The sequence below is a fragment of the Embiotoca jacksoni genome, unplaced genomic scaffold (assembly GCF_022577435.1).
Source record: "Embiotoca jacksoni isolate LCO1_2020_lvr unplaced genomic scaffold, fEmbJac1.0.p SCAF_8, whole genome shotgun sequence".
Classification (NCBI taxonomy): Eukaryota; Metazoa; Chordata; class Actinopteri; family Embiotocidae; genus Embiotoca; species Embiotoca jacksoni.
Window position 1 is genome coordinate 6336624 of NW_027185436.1, and position 19274 is coordinate 6355897.

The 19274-nt window shown below is 39.5% G+C and overlaps 1 protein-coding gene across 1 annotated transcript; it reads left to right on the forward strand.

Moving 5' to 3' along the window:
• ikbkb (inhibitor of nuclear factor kappa B kinase subunit beta) lies at positions 1 to 19199 on the forward strand. The gene is made up of 22 exons (XM_069178129.1): positions 1 to 145; positions 1347 to 1462; positions 4044 to 4138; positions 7862 to 7982; positions 8911 to 8980; positions 11164 to 11252; positions 12359 to 12448; positions 12547 to 12671; positions 13167 to 13274; positions 13370 to 13499; positions 13827 to 14021; positions 14121 to 14235; positions 15009 to 15132; positions 15229 to 15380; positions 15654 to 15715; positions 15842 to 15942; positions 16034 to 16083; positions 16195 to 16294; positions 17069 to 17216; positions 17480 to 17577; positions 17708 to 17801; positions 17922 to 19199. The coding sequence occupies exons 2-22, from the start codon at positions 1358 to 1360 to the stop codon at positions 17979 to 17981; spliced, it is 2232 nt and encodes a 743-aa protein (XP_069034230.1). The 5' UTR covers positions 1 to 145; positions 1347 to 1357; the 3' UTR covers positions 17982 to 19199.
• Positions 19200 to 19274: the final 75 nt, after the last annotated feature.

The following is a 19274-nucleotide window of genomic DNA, read 5'->3' on the forward strand; positions in this document are numbered from 1 at the left end:
GTAGACAGTTTGTGAAGTTTGTTGTGTCGCCAAAAGAAACTACAGTTGTGTTCAAAGTTTAACTCGGTTAAAGACCGGATACACAAAGTTCTGTTCAAAGAAAGTCAGGTGTGTAAGCGTGAGAGCTCTGCCTACGAACTCTAAGGTAGGACTTAGTAGAAATGATACTCAAAAAGAAGCGTTTTTCTGCATGGACTTGAGCTAGTTGTATGTTGTAGTAACAGGAAACATAAACAGAGGAAAATGTCTCCTTTTCTTGTGTGTACGAATGAGTATAAGCAATATATACTAGCAATATATACTTTCTAAATCGAAAGCACCGAGGAAAGTCGTGCCCCTGTGGGACAGGCCTGGTTAAAAGCGAGCTGCAGGGGTGCGTCTATGACCTGGACTCGCTCCTCCATACAGTCTGTCATGTGTATTTGGTCAGTTTAATTGCAGCCACTTTAAAAAGCAACATCAGGTCAGTGTTTATGCACACTTTATGTACACAGTTTTAAATGCGGAACTAAATCATCCCTGTCCAAAAGACTCTTTTAACATCCTCAACCATTGTTGATGTAATGATAGTCCACGATAACACCGTTTGTAAACAGTTATATGATCTCTTATCTCTGTAAGTGTCTAGGTAGGCCATGACAGGGAGCCAGCATGCACAATGGACCCTGAAACTGCTGCAGCTAAATGGAATTCAGCCGTCATTCATTTTATTATTTACACCTCTGCAGACCTTTTTCTTGATGCTTACCGGCAGCCTACAACACTGATCTGTCACTTTACCCATTTAATGTCACCTGTAGGTCAAACCTTGTACTTCCACCTATTACTGCTTCATCCCCCGGACTAATGACCAAATGATCTGTTGAATTTGTGTTAATAAAACATTGAGTCTTTTGGTTTACAGTAGCTGCTGTCTTAGTATTGCTTGTTTTCTCCCAACTGCAAAATCCAAAGATATTCACTTCATACTGTACATAAACAGACATTGAACGTATTCCCACATGTGAGACGCTTAAAACAAACAAATACAATTGTATTTTTTTTGCACAATAAATGTCTTCAACGGGTACTTGGTCATCAACATTTTTGGTAATCCTTTGTTTATTGAATGATTTAATTGTTTGGGCATGAGACCAAATGTAGACACTGAGATTTAATAAATATCCACCAACGAGATGACAACAAACTCTTCTGATTTATATTACAACAAAGCATTTTCTCCCCAGGTGCCACAGGTACCTCAGGCTAAACTTTACGTTTTTGCTTTAGTGGGGGTCAAATGGTGTCAGAAAGCCGCTGATGTGACTGAAGACTTAAGTTGATTCTTGTTCTGTGTTGTATTGTAGGCAAGGAGGCCATGAATCAAGTCCCCCTGCAGCAGCCACTGAGCTGTGGGGCCTGGGAGCGGAAGAAGCGGCTCGGCACCGGAGGCTTTGGGAATGTCACAAGATGGCAAAATAAGGTACACAATCAGTCTTTTTAACATACCGTGGTGTCTTTACTGTCCCTTTGGGGAACATATTTGTTGCTGTGATAAGATTTAACAGTAGATTGAATGATTGGTAATTCCTCTGGAAGAGAAGTTTGAATTAAAGACTATATTGCACTGAGCACTTTAAGTCTCAGATGCAGGATAACTAAAGTGGTTTTACAGTCAACACTATCATCAGTTCCATTCACATTTCTTCAATAATGACTGTGAAAAATAATATCTCTGATCAAATGTAGGCTAAATGTAAAAAAAAAAAAAGAAACTTTTTTCAAGTAAATTATTGTTTCTTGTCTTATTTAGAGAGGAGTCCTGCAACTTTAAAGTGCCTTCACATCGCAGCAAAAATCATTTTTATTTCACAAAGTAAATGCTCCAGTGTTTTCCTCATTGAGTTGAGTTAGCTTAACAGTAAGACAGAGACGACTTGCTCCAACATCAAAGCTAAAGCCGCCTCAGTTCCCATAATGTGAGAGCTCTTTTTTAGCCTCTTTTTTTTTTTTACATTTTGCCAAACTGGCAAATCAGCTATCAGCAATTTCTGTTTGCAATGTATTAATACACTCTGATACTGATAATGATTACCAGTCAAGTCCTGGAGGCGTAAGGAGGGTCTTTTTTCAGTGATATGCGTGTTCAGATTTGACTGAGTTATGACGAAGAGAAGAAATTTTACCTTTAGAACTAAAGTTGAATCCGTGTCGAGGGGGATTTGGATTTTCAAGATTTTCATGGTTTTTGAGAGTATGGCAGCAGTCCAGGTGTCATCGTTGTGAACCCAGTCCAACATAAATGGTGACTATTGTCATGATGTCACTGTAAGTCACAGGATAAAAGCAGTGTAGAGTTACATCATTGCAAATGGACACCATGGGAAAAGGAAAACGCCCGTTTAGTGGACCTTCCTCTTCCTCCCCTTACAACTGTACTCAATTTCTATTACTCACACTCACTTTCAAGGCAAACAGAGCTGGCTTTGAGCCAGGCAGCATCATCATGCGGATGTAAATACATCATGGAAAAGCACTTCCGTTGTGGTTTTGATTGCTGTAGCATTTAATGATTATTATCATGGAATAATCTGTTGAATATTTTCCCGATTAATTGATTTGTTGTTAAACTGTCAGAAAATGGTGAAAAACGTTGTTTAGTGTTCCCAAAGCCCAAGATGCAGCCTTAAACATCTTGTTTTGTCCCAACCAACAGTCAGTTTATTATCATAGAAGACTAAATGTACCAGAAAATATTCACATCTAAAAAGCTGGCATCAGAGAATTGTAAAATAAAATTCATAAAAAAGATTAAATGGCTATTAAAAAAGTTGGTGATTAATTTTCTGTCGATCAACTAATCGATGAATTGACTCATCATTGCAGCTCTAGCTTCAATATGAAATATATATATATCAAAATTATTTTGCTGTAAATGAAGTTTTAGACTGACAATGTGTGTAACTAACATTATAGTTTGTCTATATTTATAATACCATGAAACTTGTCATGAAACACATCGTATGACTTAGTTCCGCTGCTGTTTTACAGTAGTAAAGGAAGTAGAGTTCCAGAGACTCTACTGTGTTGAGCAGTGTAATCACAGCGCTGATCATCAGACTTGGGGCGTTGCGGTGATGATTAAACTTCCTCTATAGGACATTTCCTCTCTTCCTGCTTTAACGACAATAGTTTGGGTTATTATTAGTCCTCTGACAAACATGATGGGAAGCAGTCAGTGTCTTTTCCTCAATGAGGAACAGGTAGTGAGATGTACTTGTGTTGCTCGTCATTTTTGGGAAGTGGTTAAATGTTCAGTGCTTTGCAGACAAAGGTGCTACCAAGCATGTTGTGTGTTTGTACCCATGTTTGACTTCATTCCTTCTTTTTTTATATATATATGTACATATATATATATATATATATATGTACATATATATATATATATATATATGTATATAATCTGTTTATCATCAAGCACAAAAATCCATCCAAAGGGTCTTCTGAAGAGAAATAGCTAGATTGGTCACACTGAAACATAGGATTTACATCATATTTTAAATGTTATAAAGAAGGAGAAATGTTTTAAGTCAAGCCACAACTAAGATGTTCCTGAATTGAAGTAAATTTAAACTAAGCTGAAGATTTTTGATGGCAATAAACTACAAAATATCAACAGTAACAGACAGATGTAGTAAATGTACATAAAGTATTAAAAGCAGAAGTACTTAATACAGAAAAAGTAAGAATTTATGAAATGATTAAATGAGATTTATTTACTGATGCATTTTGCATTAATTAATCAATAGATTGGTTTGTCAAAGTTACCCAGAGTCCAAAGTGACACTTTCATAATGCTAATTTTGTTAAGAGTTCAAACCTCAAACTAAGTATTTAGGGTTAGGACAAGTGTGCAGGAGATGAATGAAAGTCAATGTAGTGTCCTCCGAATTGATGGTAACCCAACTCTCTGTGCGTTTGTGTGTGTGTGTGTGTGTGTGTGTGTGTGCGCGTGTGTGTGTGTGTGTGTGTGTGTGTGTGTGTGTGTGTGTGTGTACTTTCAGGACACAGAAGAGCAGATTGCCATAAAGCAGTGCCGCCAGGAACTGAGCGAGAGAAACAAAGAGAGATGGAGTCTGGAGATCCAGATCATGAAGAGGTCAGTTTAACTCTCACATGCAGTGATGTGATGAAGAGCAGAAATGTAGTGTTGCCCACTGACAAAGACATGAACGGTCTCTAATTGTAATGGTAGGTTTATTTTAACAGTGAGAGACAGAATATTTTTTTAAAAATCCAGAAAATCACATCATATAAAAGTTATAAATTGATTTGCATGTGATTGTGTGAAATAAGTATTTGATCCCCTGGCAAAACATGACTCATTAGAGAAACCGTTGTTGGCGAGCACAGAGGTCAGACGTTTCTTGTAGTTGGTCACCAGGTTTGAACACATCTCAGGATGTTTGGTCGACTCCTCTTTGCAGATCCTCCAAATCCTTCAGGTTTCAAGGCTGTCGCTTGGCAACTCAAAGCTTCAGCTGTGCAGGTCTACAATCTGTCCCTGACGTCCTTAGACAGCTCTTTGGTCTTTCCCGTGGTGGAGAAGTTGAAATCTGATTGATTGATTCTGTGGACAGGTGTCTTTTATACAGGTACTGAGTTGAGACAGGTGTCTTTTATACAGGTACTGAGTTGAGACACGTGTCTTTTATACAGGTACTGAGTTGAGACAGGTGTCTTTTATATAGGTACTGAGTTGAGACACGTGTCTTTTATGCAGGTAGTGAGTTGAGACAGGTGTCTTTTATACAGGTACTGAGTTGAGACACGTGTCTTTTATACAGGTAGTGAGTTGAGACAGGTGTCTTTTATACAGGCACTGAGTTGAGACAGGTGTCTTTTATACAGGTACTGAGTTGAGACACGTGTCTTTTATACAGGTAACGAGTTGCGATTCGGAGTACATTCTTAAAGTGAGAGGACTAATCTAACCGGTCTGTTGGAGACCGAATTCTTGCTGGTTGGTAGAGGATCAAATACTTATTTCACACAATCAAATGCGAATCAATTTATAAATTTTATATGATGTGATTTTCTGTTTTTTTGGGGTTTTTTTATGTTCTGTCTCTCACTGTTAAAATAAACCTACCATTACAATTAGAGACCGTTCATTTATTTGTCAGTGGGCAAACTTACAAAATTGGCAAGGGATCAAATAATGATTTCCTTCACTGTATTTATGAAGGAAATATGTTTGCCCCATCTTGTCCATCACAGAGGCTTACGGCCGATGACCAAACTGTTTTATTAACCTTTTGTTTGACAGCTTGTTGCTCAAGCTCGTCTCTCGGCCCACAACAGATTCAGGAGTCTCTTTTACCGCAGTGATGCGTCTAAGTGTGTGACACATTGAACTTGCCTGAAGAAATTGGTGAATTTTCCCATTTCTTTTTACTGAAACTCTTTCATGCTTTGACTTGAACCTGTTTTTGGTATGACAAATGAGTTTGGGTTTCACATGTTGTGACTCACAGCGGTACATTCCATGACAAGTCGGGTGCTTATGAGTTTAACATTTGACTTTTATGTACCCATCTGTTTCACAAGTTGTCTCAAAGAACAAAATGTAAATTTGCATCCTGAAATAGTAAAGATCACACATTAAATAATTAGAACGGCGTGGAGGTGTGGGTTATTTTGGTGACTTCGGTTATTTCTGACAGCGTAATGTACCGCCCCCTCATTTTGCTCTGTTTTGACGGGCGTTTATTTTCCGCCCACGTCTTTTAACAGCGTCGGTTTAGGTGTCAGATCACCGGAGTTGTACGCCAGCTCATGTGGGTTTTGTGAGTTGGGAGATGAGCTTGTTTTTTGTCATGTTCTGGTGCAAGCATGAATATAAAACCATTTCAATCCTCGTCCCACTTTAACAAGCGTGTTGTTTTCAGACAGACATGGTCACAACCACAAGCCTCCCCGTGCACCCACGCTCAACCCCTGGAAAAACCACAGGGCAGGGGACATGGCAACCTACCATTATATTATTACAGCTACTTAACACAGATTTACGCATGCACATATACTAAAAAAACACTTCATTTTGTTTTTGAGTTATGATGTGTTTAAAAAGTTTACACTGCGCTACTTTTTCATCTGCTGAATCTTTTAGTGAAAACTGAGAAAAAACAATATAATTGCCCCACAAGCTGATGCAGGTTTCATCTCATTCTTTCTCTCTAAAATGTGTTTTCAAATTAACTTAAGAAGTCATTAAATCATATAGCGCAGAAAAAAGTGTCCTGTAATAACAACATATAGCTATGCTGCTTCTAATCATGTTTGAGTTTGTTTGATTATTTACTAATTTTAACTCACACTAGAGGTCTGCAGAGAAGAAGGTAGGTAGGTAGTTACTTTATTAATCCCCAAGGGGAAAATTTTTTCGCTACAGCAGCATACAGGAAGCAATAAGATAATAATAGAATAATAAAAAGCAATAAAATAGCAGTAAAAAATATAAAAATATAAAATGCACTGACTCCGAGAAAGCCGGTTAATGGCTGATAGTAACTTAACTACGGCTTATTATCCTAATAAGCCTGTCGAGTAAATCTGTCTCTTGTTATTGTAGCTGTTACAACACTGATTACGTGTCGTGCAGTGTTATGGTTACAGTGTAAATCATTTTCCTGATGGATCCAGTGTCAGTGTGAGTTTGTTATCCTTATATTCTCCTTTGGTTTGTGCCTGAACTGATGACAATCAGAAACACATTGTTTGAGTCAGAGTTATGAAATGGCAAAGAATGAAAAACAGAGGAGGAGAAAGGAAAACAGCAGGTTAGATGTCAAACTGTAGCGAGATGGTGAAAATCAGTTTTCAAGGGTTTTGCCCAAAATTTGTGAAAGTGTGCTATTTTAGATTAATTTGTTTGACACTACGATGGAGAAGAAATGCAAGAACAAAGTCTACATTTTTGAAATAAGGTGTTCTGTTGCTTCAAATGTTTGGTGGTTGGGACCCCAAAGAGGTCACAAGGAGAATCTGAGAGGAAAATCAACAGAACAGGGAAGCAGAAAAACATTTTTTTGCTGCACAAACTGCTGCTTTTTTTTCTTGTGAATTACCTGCCAATTTTATATCTCCATGTATATTTCCATAAATCTCTCTTATATCTGGCCTGTAAAACATAGTCAGATAGGACAAAGAAAAATTACTTATATGTTGAACTTCCTGTGATTTATTAACATCTGCAGCCAGGGTGGAAAGATTTTGCTTCACGTAGTCGACCCCAAGCCGAAAACATTGGTTACCACCAAGTCACCTATTGGTTTGTGAACTGCCAATTTGAAGCCTCCAGTCTGGCATTTTGGTTGTATTTTTTAAAGCCAGAAGTGACCATATTTGGACGAGATGGGGAGGAGCAGAGTGACTGAGAACCTGAGGACACTATGCCCCGGCCCCCAGTAACAGCAACCTGACTGCACCCCAGGCATGTCAATCAAACCAGAAATGCTCCCAAACATACCGCTTTTTGAGAAAAATTCATTGACTCAGTATTTAATGAATGAAGTTGATGCTTTTCGAATGGAAGTCCCCAGAGCCAGAGTGTTTTTTTTGGACCCGCCCCATTTTGCCCTGGTATTGGACTTTAAGGGACTTCCGCATTGGCCTCATTTTTCCGACGTGGTGGCGACATCCATTTTTGTGGTAACTACTGGTCTAGATCTAGATTTGAACATTTTTCAGTAGTTACTTTAGGCCATCACATCGATGTCAATGGACTTTTCAAGCATGCAAAGGAGGACTTGTTGTGAATAAAGAAATGAAACGATACATTGCGCAGGTCCACTGAATGATGTCGTCTTTACTCACTCAGGTTGGATCATATTAACGTGGTCGCAGCCCGAGAAGTTCCTGAGGGAATGGAGAGACTCGTGGCCACCAATGACCTGCCGCTGCTGGCTATGGAGTACTGTCAGGGTGGAGATCTGAGAAAGGTAAAAGTTGGGTATGTCTGCGAGTGTGTATGCACATGTAATGTCGTTCAGGTCGCTGGATTAGAGCTCAAAGACCTTTGAGTCAAAGAGTTGAAACAGAGAAATAACAAGGCGTGGTGGTCGTGCGTTCGTAATCCTTTTTAAACTACTTTTCATCACTCTTTCTCTTGGCAAATAGACTGGATCGGGTTTGTCTTTGTAAATCCTCACTGCCCTTCATGTGTGTATATCAAGGTTAGAAATGAAAAAACCCAGGTGCATAAAAGCTAAAACCACAAATATGACCATATTTTATGTGTTTTGTCTGATCTGTTTGGGCCAACAGCCAGACAATTGTTTTCTGTTCGTTCTGGGGGATAAATCTGGTGCAGTTTTTAATTTGAAACAAACTGAGTGTGCAGCCTGAGGACAGCAAAACAGGAAAATGCCAACCATGACAAACCGCATTGTCGTAAACATTTCAAAGCATCCCAGATGGTCAAAAATGAAGCAGTCGAGTTGGGGGCAGATGGAGCGGTTAGTGGAGGCAGACAGCGGAAAACGGCACCATCCTCTTCTGTCAGGCCTGCCGCATGTTTCCAGCAGAGACACACTCTAAATGTTGTTTAAAGTAAAACAAACCAAAGTCTTTACAACCTAATCTTTAATTTGTCAGTTTTATTAAGGTTTGTAAAGTTTATTAAAATCACAAATAGAGTGTAAAAATGCTTTCAGTGAATAAATCTTGAGTCTGGGCCTGTCTGATCCCTAATAAAGATGCACTTCATGGACAGAAAGTAGCTGTTTTATAGAAGAACAGATGAGTTGAAAAGTTTAAAACATTAATAAAAATCTAAGACAGATTAATGAGCTCATTCCTGTGTCCGCCTTTATTGATTTTCTCCGATGGTTTATGTTATTCGGGTGTGTGTGTTTTTGCTCTCCGCAGTATCTGAACCTGTTGGACAACTGCTGTGGAATGATGGAGGGCTCCGTTCTCATTCTGTTAGGCGATATTTGTGAGTATTTGTCTTGATCTCCAGCACTGTGACTACTCTAACTCTTTAAGTTGTGTATGCCAGAGTGATAGATTCATTAAGTGATTGAGTGAGCTGGCAGTGTGATTAGTTTCCTCTAGTACGGAGGAAAGCTTCCTGGTGGGCAGTGTCATGATGTAATCAGTGACCCTAAACCACTAACCTCTTAGTCACCATGGCAATAGCGCACACTCACACAGATGTTTACGTCAGCGATCGGACACTCACGCGCCATTTGTTAAACATGATGTACTTGCGCTAACATCAGCACACACTCGGCGTATAAACTAGGTTTGAGAGAGGAGACATACGGTATGGATCACTTATGTGATGAAGATACTAGAGTGAGACACGCACACACACACACACACACACACACACACACACACAAGCGCGTACACACAGAAACTACTTTTCCTGTAACCCACTGGCGGGTATTTCCTGGTAATGACTGATCCCCTTTAAACTGCTTCATGAGAAAGAAGAACAACATTGGCATGTACATCCACTCCCACTCACCCACCTCTCTCTCTCACTCTCATACACATACAGGTGCCCAAAGGTTATAAGTTCCGCTTCATTGAACGCTCTCATCATCCTTTGACGCACAAGAAAAGTGACAATAGAGTTTCAGTTGTAAACTCAGACGAAACCTTTTAAACTTTAACTTCAGTTACAACATGTATACATGACTCTCAGGGTCTGAACACTGGCTAAAAATTTTGTTTTTGCTGACCTCTGGTGGTTTAATTTCCCACATTGCAGTGGAGGAGAGATTTTCACCACTAACACAGCTGAAACTTTCAACTCTGAGAGGGAAGTGAAACGGTCAGAAACAAGTATGTTTGCAGGTCTTGTTCTCCTACATAATAAAAAGAAAAAGAAAAAAAAAACTGCATGAAGCCGTTTGTGGCTCCAGGGGGAGCTGCACAGTCTGATAAACTGAGGAACAGGTTTGCAAACTTAAAAAATAAAAAAAAAATGTCGGGGTGTGATTGTGAGCTGACCTGACCTGTGGAGCCCGTTAGCTTCATCTCTGCATGCGGCTCGAGGCTAAATTAGCTTCTTAAAGCATAACACAACTCAACCTCAGACCAAACTGTTGCCAGTCAAGCTGAATTGTGGGGAACATACGTGACAGGCTTTGACAAGGAAATACAATCTTCCTGGTTCTGTTGCATAAGTTTTAACTCTTTATTTTGAAGCTTTCGGTAGTAATTCTGACCATATTGAAGGATTATGATGTTAAATTGGTGCTGTGATTTGGTCTTTTTTGTGCTTAGATATAATGCTCTTTTATAATTATGGTGTCTCTCCAGAGAAGCCTGAAGTATGGAAAGGTTTGGCCACCAGCTTCCCCGGGTTACTTTCTGAGTGACACAAACGAAAGCAGTGCAATGCTTACATCAGAGCCGCACTGAAAACAATGTTGATGTTTCATTTATTCATACATTTTTGATAGGAATCCTTTAAACATGTTATTTTTTGGCTCACTGCAAAGATATGTACTGAAAAAACATTTTATTGTTGGAAACATTAACTTGGAGGTCCTCTGTGGTGGAAAAACTAAATTTCTGTATTGAATTTTTGTGTTCAGAATCAGAAAGCCTTTATTGTCATTGTAAGCTCTGCATACAACGGAATTAGAAGTGCTACTCCTCTTGGTGCATAGGAAATACAAATATTAGACACAGGACAACAACAAACAGGCTAATAAACATATAAATATGCTACTAAAATGAGTGTCAGCATAAAATGTTGCATTGCAGAGAATCAAAATATCCATAAAGTGTGAGGCGAATAGCAGCATGAGTTAGTGATTATTACAGTTTGAGGACAAAAGTCTCTCACTGTCGATTTGACTTCAGAGTGGTATTAATGGTATTATCAGTTCTCAAGTACACTAGTATCAATATATGCATGAAGTTGATTTCAACCCACACATCTGCTTGACCAGTTATGCTCTAGTTTACATGCAGCATTAACTTTTTTCATTTGAGATTGAGCCATTAATCTCTGTCAGGTTTATAAAGGAAAATTGTGTTCTACCTGTTCATGCACCATATTTCACAAAATAATTTGCAATGCATTAAACTCCAGTTTTGTCTCCTTCTTTTCTTATAACTCTCGCTCCTTTGACTGTTTCTTCTTCTTTTGCTGCTCAGCTTCGGCTCTAACCTACCTCCACAAGAAGAGGATCATCCACAGAGATTTGAAACCAGAAAATATTGTGCTGCAGCAGGGAGAGAAGAGAGTGAGTTAAAGACCCACTGAACCATTTTGTTATGGCAAATACACCCAAACCACTACAAAGACTTTTTTTGCCTCTATGTGGGTTATGTAGAATAAGTTCAAGAGACTCGTCTCACACTTCTTCATGTTTATCCTTCCACTGAGTACTTAATGTGGAAAACTCATGAACATCTTTAAACCTTTACTTGCAGTTATGAGAAACTTTTGTGATCGGCTTGCTCTTACGGTCCTCTGTAGGTCTCCCTTTATTTTGTCTATGTTGCAAGAAATCATAACATGTCATCCTCCAACCTGTAAAAGAATACAGGAAAATGAAGAATGTTATATAACTGAGGGCAGACTTATTAAAGTGCTCATATATTCATGTTTATGCACAAATGCTGGGTTAAGTGAAACTCTGCCAAACAAATTGTATCTGTTAAGTTTATAGTTTTACATGATGCTTGTTTTTCTCTTGCATACTGCAGAAACAGTAAACCCACTATACAGACTGACTTTCTGGTTTGGGAGGTTATTAAGGCAGTTGTGATAAATAAATAAACAGGAAGGTCTTTAGAAGTTGATTTTTAAAGGTTTTAAAGGAATAGTTCAACATTTTGGGAAATACATGTATTTCTTTCTGGTTGAGAGTTAGATGTGAAGATCGATACCACTCTCATATCGTCACATTAATTATGAAGCTGCCAGAGCCAGGATACAGCCCACAGGGAAACACTGCTTGTAGTGGTGGCTGATGTGGAGTTTGACCAATTTGCATGCAGAGGCTCATGCATTTTATAGGGGGAGAGTGTAACCCAGGTTATTTTATGTAGCTACAATTTACAGATGCCCTGTAAATAGCTGACAGGCTATTATAAGACACTAACTATGTGCCTGAGCACATAAGTATGAAGACATAAATTTGCCACTTTATGAAGTTTATGTTCCAGACTATTTCTTGGCTCTGAGCCGTTACCAAACACCCAGATACAAGATGGGTAAAGATCCATAACACAGTGAACATGCTTTCCCATTATTTCCCCAAAGTGTCAAAATGTTCTTTTAAATTGCGATTATAGGAATACATTAATATGAACACTCTTTCTTTGCTCCCTATCTTAATCTCAGTTGATCCACAAGATTATTGATCTCGGCTATGCTAAAGAGTTGGACCAGAGCAGCCTCTGCACATCATTTGTGGGAACACTGCAATACTTGGTAAGTGATGAAAGTTAACACATTTACACCCGTGTGCTCCTCACCACTTTGTGGAAGGTAACAGCTCAACCCATCTGCTTTTCTTTCACTTCTTTCAGGCTCCAGAGCTCATTGAGAGGCAGAAGTACACGGTCACAGTGGACTACTGGAGCTTTGGAACTTTGGTGTTTGAGTGTATCACAGGATTTCGTCCTTTCTTACCAACCTGGCAACCCGTTCCCTGGTAGTACCACGTTTTTGAAAATCCTATATCTGTCCAAAAAGTCGTCAGTGAGAAAGGGAAATTTTCCAAAACAACTACTTTAAAGTTACGCATCAAATTTTCCACAATTTCACCCCTCTCAAATTTATCTCCTTTTTTTCTCTAGCTTTCGCAAAATATGATGAACAATGATGTTATTTAATGTTAAGCAATGATAACCTTTTATGCAGGAAACTATTTTTGTTACGTGACTGGATTTTAGCACACGTTAAATTTATGAAGAAACAGGAGTTGCCCAAGAATTGCAGGATTTGTGCCAGCATAAATGCCTTTTGTTCCTCCCTAATTTGGTGAATGACTCATATGAAGCTCACGGGCCATCCGCTTTACACAGGAAAAATATAGTCTCATTATTGTAAATGGTCCGTGTCCGTTTTCACGGGTCAGAATTTTCCACAATCAACTGGTTAAAATTTGAAAAAAAAAAGTAAATTGTTTTCAATTGTTGTCCTCCAGGCACCATAAACTCCAGCTGAAGCAGGACGATGATATCGCTGTCTATGAGGACCTCTCAGGGGAAGTCCGCTTCTCCAAACATCTGCCGCAGCCCAACAACCTTAACAGGTGACTATATGTGTGTTAAACACACACATGCACATGAAACTGCTGAATCATACTCTTGTTGTCTCAGTCTAATGTGGTAAATTGTTGGTTGACAGTCTGTTATTAGAGAAGCTGGAGAAGTGGCTGCAGCTGATGTTAAAGTGGTCTCCTCAGGAGAGAGGCAAAGACTGCAATGCTACACCCAACGACTGCTTCTCCCAGCTGGAGCTCATACTGCAGCTCAAGGTTAACTGAGAAATTCATTCAATTTATTCTCTCAGTTTACCCCATGTGGGAACGCTCTCTTAATGTTCTGTTGTTAAACATTGCTCAAACATCACTGGTCAGATTTTGACAAAACCTATAGAAAGGTTACGTCGTTGAATCTATGATCCAGCATTAAACAAATTCCCTCACAGCCTCATGGAGAAGCTAACTGTAAAGGCAACTCTTCTAACTTTTAAAGTTTGATGGAATTTAAGGGGATGTTGCATCTTTTTTATTTTTTATTTCTTAAACCAACACATTTACTTACTGCGTCTTCTTGTTCTTGGTTTGTCTCTGTTCGCTCAGCTGGTTCATGTCCTGAACATGATGTCTGCAAAGATCCTGACATACTCGGTCTCAGATGAGGAGACTGTGGCCGACCTGCAGCTGAGAATAGAAAAAGACACCAACATCCCTGCAGCCAATCAGGAGCTGCTGCTCGAAGCGGGGTTAGCCTTGGAGCCTCAGGGACTGGTCACGCAGTGCGCCATAGATTACACGGTAATGTCGACCATAAACTGTACACACAATACATTCACATAATACTCTGATCACTCTGCGGTAATGTATTGAGTCAAAGCATTGTTGTTTTCTTTGTAGGAGGTCGATGGACGGCGAACAGACCTGCCGCTGGTCTTCCTGTTTGATCGCTCCTCTTGCGTTTATGAGCCCCAGTTTGCTCCTCGAACACTTCCTGAAAATATCCGCTTTGTTCGTGAGTACAAAACTTGTTTTTTTACTCAACTAAGGACATTAAAACTTCTCGCACTTTGTCATGTTTCATCATCTTTATGCCAGTTCAGTTGAACAGGCTTCAGTAGTGTAAACTCAGTGAGTGCTTAAAGGAGCAGTGTGTAGGATTTAGTAGTAACTAGTAGTGATGTTGCAGATTGCAGTCAACTGAACACCTCTCCACTCACCTTCACCTTCGAAGCATGTAAAATAATCTACAGCGGCCAGGAAACTTGCAAATAATCTGAAAGCCCCTTTATTGAGCCAGTGCTTAGTTTGTGCCTTTTGGGTTACCACCTGCTTGAGGGCTCACTTTCTATGTAGATATTAAAGGCTCATTCTAAGGTTATAAATACACAACAATTCCTAGTTTTAGATGATCATAAACTAATGAAAACATAATTCAGAAATTTATATTCCATTTCCCTCCATTGACCCCACCGCCCACAAGTCCTAAACACTGAACCTTTTTAAAAACGAAAATAATCAAGCTATTAGTTTTTTTTCTTGGCCAACCAAGATGTTTAGTCTCTCAGGATTCCTACAGAAGTCATCCATTGCATTCTTGGTCAACTTAGATCATAAAATCCTAAAATTATTACATATTTTGTACCAGGTTGACCATATTTGAGCAACACATACTGCTAATATAGTGAGCCAAACAAACATTTTGACATTTTAATATCCCGGGTTAGCTGTAACTTGTGTTTTCTGAATTTTTAGGCTGATGTGTTTCTGTTTCATTGGTTCTCATAGAAACCGACCCAAAGCACCTTCTGGCTTACAGCCCTCTGAGGAGGACCTGCGGCCAGGCGTGGCACACCATCCGCTCTCTGAAGGAGGACTGGCAAAGACTGCAGCAGGGGCAGAAAGCTGCCATGTAGGACACACACCATTACACATACAAACTTCTACATACACACACATCTGTTTGGTGAAACACAGATAGAGATATCTGCTCTTCTCTGTCTTTCAGTATGAGCCTGCTGAGACATAACTCCTCATTGTCCAAACAGAAGAATGAGATGGTGTCCATGCACCAGAGACTCGTGGCCAAACTGGACTTCTTCAACACCAGCCTTCACATAGACATGGACAAATACCAGGAGCAGACAGCCACTGGGATCGGTATTATGTTACCACATTATAATGTTCATGCTGGTAGACAGAAGGAAGTTGCCACGAAATCTGTCATTAAACTGCCTGTCTGCTCTTTCATATCTATCATGAATGGACACAATGATGAACAGTCAGAGTTGAAATAGAAAATATAATATTGTTATTTATGGCTTAATTTGATTGTCTGTTGGAAAAGTTGGAAACATTTTCTCCAGACTTGACTGTCTCAAACAATGCAGTTTGCTACTGACTACTGACTAGTGTCTTTTTCACATTTTCCAGCATCAGAGAAGCTGCTGGGTGTGTGGAGGGAGATGGAGCAAACTGCTGCCAGCTGTGGTCAGGTAGAGTTGAATGTGTGTGTGTGTGTGTGTGTGTGTGTGTGTGTGTGTGTGTGTGTGTGTGTGTCTTTGTGTTAGGAGTATTCATATGTGCTTTAAAAAGACTGAAAGGCTTCTGTGCGTGCCTAGGCCAAGGTGAGTGAACTGGAGGAGGAGATGATGCAGCTGCAGCCAGACATAGTGGATGTGCAGAGGCAGCCGTGGAGGAGCGGGGAGGCCTTGGACACACTGTAAGTCTGAACCAAAGGTAACAGTAAAAACAATATAAAAAGACCTGACCGTGATCTTGAACCCTGCTCTTGTCCCCTCTTTGGTCCTCAGTGAAGGAAAAGCCATGGAGCTGTTCCGCAAACTCAGAGAGAAACCCAGAGGTTTGGATTTGTCCCGCATCGGTTCACTTCTTATTTAACACTCGTCATGGTGTCTGCATGTAAAAATAAATGTTCTCCTGGTTTTCCTTCCCGTTTCCTCCCCCTGCTCAGACCAGAGGTGTTCAGGAGACACTCAGGAGGTGGTGCGTCTGGTGTTTCAGGCTGTGCAGTTCTACGAGAAGAAGCTCAGAGACTTCTACACACACCTGAGGTACTCAAACACAAAACACTACATTTTTTTATTTTTTTATTATTAAAACCTGGAAACAGTTCCCACTGCTGAACTTCCATTTGGGAATTTTTATATCTGTATAAAAAAATTAAGGGGTGGCCCTTATTCTTCTTCCCACTTCCCTGTTGCACCTGAACGCACCATTTCATGCAACAAATTGTCTGAATAAAGACAAATTTATGAAATGAGCAAATCTGTATACAGTCCTTCTCTCAAGCAGTGAACCTGCATGCACAGTCCAACGACCCTTTAACTAACACATCTGAATTAAATTTGATTAATTTATAATAATAAGGTTTTTAGCTACACTTGTGCTTTTCCTACTTTAAAAAGTAAAAATACCTGCCTTAAAAATGTCTGTAGGAACAAAAAAACAAACAGCAGAATGAGTTATTTGTGAGTCTGTCTGGTCTGTAGACACCCACAGTCCTGTGAAGAGCTCTGATCTGGCACAATAACTGAAAACTCTTCCGCTGGTGACTTATTAACATTTAACTGTACGGTGATGGCTCAGTTTAAGGTTACAGATTTACAGCACTTAATCAAAGGCTTACTAATACTTACAACAACAAGAAGCCATAACCTTTTATTAATGGAAAATTTCTCTTTAAAAATAAGCCGTCCAGTCTGCAGTCACTACTCGTTTCCAACATCATTAATAAACAGCTTCGGGCCTGGACGCTCGGATAGCTCACGGCAACATACTGTTGGCCTGTTGGGAAGCTCAAAATTCTGTTTTGGTGTGTAATGCAGTAAGACGGCGAGGTGCCGTCAGCGTGTGATGGAGCTGCTGCCGAAGGTGGAGGGCGTGGTCCAGAAAATGGCTGAGAGCGAACAAGTCCTGATGGGTCTGCAGGAGAGACGACAGAGGGAACTGTGGAACCTGCTCAAAGTCGCCTGTGTGAGGAAACATGAAGGGCTCACAGATGCAAAGACTCTCCCAGCTCTGGTCACCTTAGAGATGACTGTTAATTGCACATCATTATTTCATGATATCGTTTACCACCAGTTAGAGTTGTGTCAACACTCAATTACTCAATTTCCCTATATTGAAATGCAAATGTAGAAAGCGCTGTCAATTACATAACCATAACGATTTGTTTTGCTGTATCTTCAACAATAAGCATTCAAGCACAATAACAGGCACTCTCTTGTATTGTGTAGAGTAAAGTTCGCAGCCCTGTGAGCGGTAGTCCTGATGGATTACGAACCCCTTCGTCCGTGCCGCCTCTACTGACCCCCAGGCACAGCTTACAGCAATTGTGAGTTCACTGACATAAACTCATCACATATATTTGCTTTCACGCTCACCGACACTGTCCTGTTGTCATTAAGGAAGCAAATTGACACAATCACATGTCCTAAAAAACTCCTCTTTGGGTGTATGTGCAGTGATGAGTCTCTCGTGGAGGAGAGCAGAACATTCGAGAGTCGCCTCCAGAGTTTGCTGCACGACACTATCCAGGAATCGGAGAACAGTATGGAGGTATGCACACACTCACCTTAGCTCTCGTGCCAAGAAGCTGCCTGGTGTGGTTTCTGACTCGTTCTGTTTTTCATTGAATTATGACCATTAAAAAAACAGCGCCCTTTGTTTTTGTCCTAGGTGCTGAGGGAGTGGACGTGGCTGCACGGAGGCCAGAATTTTTCCAGCGACCTTTCCTAAACTCTTTGCTTACATGCGGTACTCTACTGCCTCTGTGTGGATGTGATATCAAACTACATGGGAACGTATTAGCAGCTGATGATGTGAAAGCTGCTGGCACATATTTTCTTAATGAGATTACAGCTTCTCTGACATGGTAAAAGAGGATAAATAATGCCAACCTGTAGAGCACTGATTTAAGATTAATGTCAGAGACAGTCATTGAAGTGTGATCTTATTTATTTACCGTTCTGTAGCTTTAACAGAACATTTTTTTTCATTATGCCCAGATCAATCATTCCACATGTAGTGTTTTATCAGATGATCCAAAAATAACAATAGGTTTCAAAAAAATCCTAGTTAGACTATATCTATACAGATTCCCACAGTCCTACAGACTCTGACAACTTTGAAACAGCTGACACACACAAAGAGGACATTTTATCCTCAAATTTACATATAATTTGATGAATGTAAATCCTATTTTATTGAAATCGTAAGGATATTTATATTTTAAAGCATATATTTGTGTCACCCTGTTTGTTGGACTTTAAAAACCAAAGGATACGACCAAAAGGATTTCTGCCCTAAACTGCATGTTACACATCTGGACCGTTATTTTTTTATTGAAAGTTATATTTTCATAAGGCGAGCAATGAAAGACACAGATGACTTTTATAACAGTAAAATTACTTATTGCTGAATCGCTGTATGAATGTGATCATTTTTTATTCATAGTAGATCATATTAGACACAATAACAGGAACACCTGTAAATATGGCACAGTCCAGTATGCCTTAGATAAATACAAATGTTGACAAGCTTATGATGTCAAATTAATGTTGATATGTTTGATATGTGGTTGAATGGTGATAAAATATATGATTTTTGGTACATTTCCTTATTTTACTGAAATTTATGGTTTGTAACAAAACTGAAAACGGTTTAAAAACTGGCGAAACTACCGTTTAAATACTAGTAATTCATTCCTATTGAACTTTGACTGCTACATCCAGTCATGATATTACATATTGTCAAATGTCCGTGAAGTTTTGTTGTGTATTGTGACTTTGTTTGTAATGTCATAGAATTATTTTTTTTTAGACATTTCAAACATAATTTGTAAAACTACATTTAATTTTCATATTGTGAATAGTTTTTATTTTACTCTGAATGATGTTTGACTGGCGACCTGTCCAGGGTGTACCCTGCCTCCGCCCAAAGTGAGCTGGGATAGGCTCCAGCCTATGCCAGGATAAAGTGGGTATAGATAATGGATGGATGGATTAAAAAAAAAATTTTTAAAAATATAAG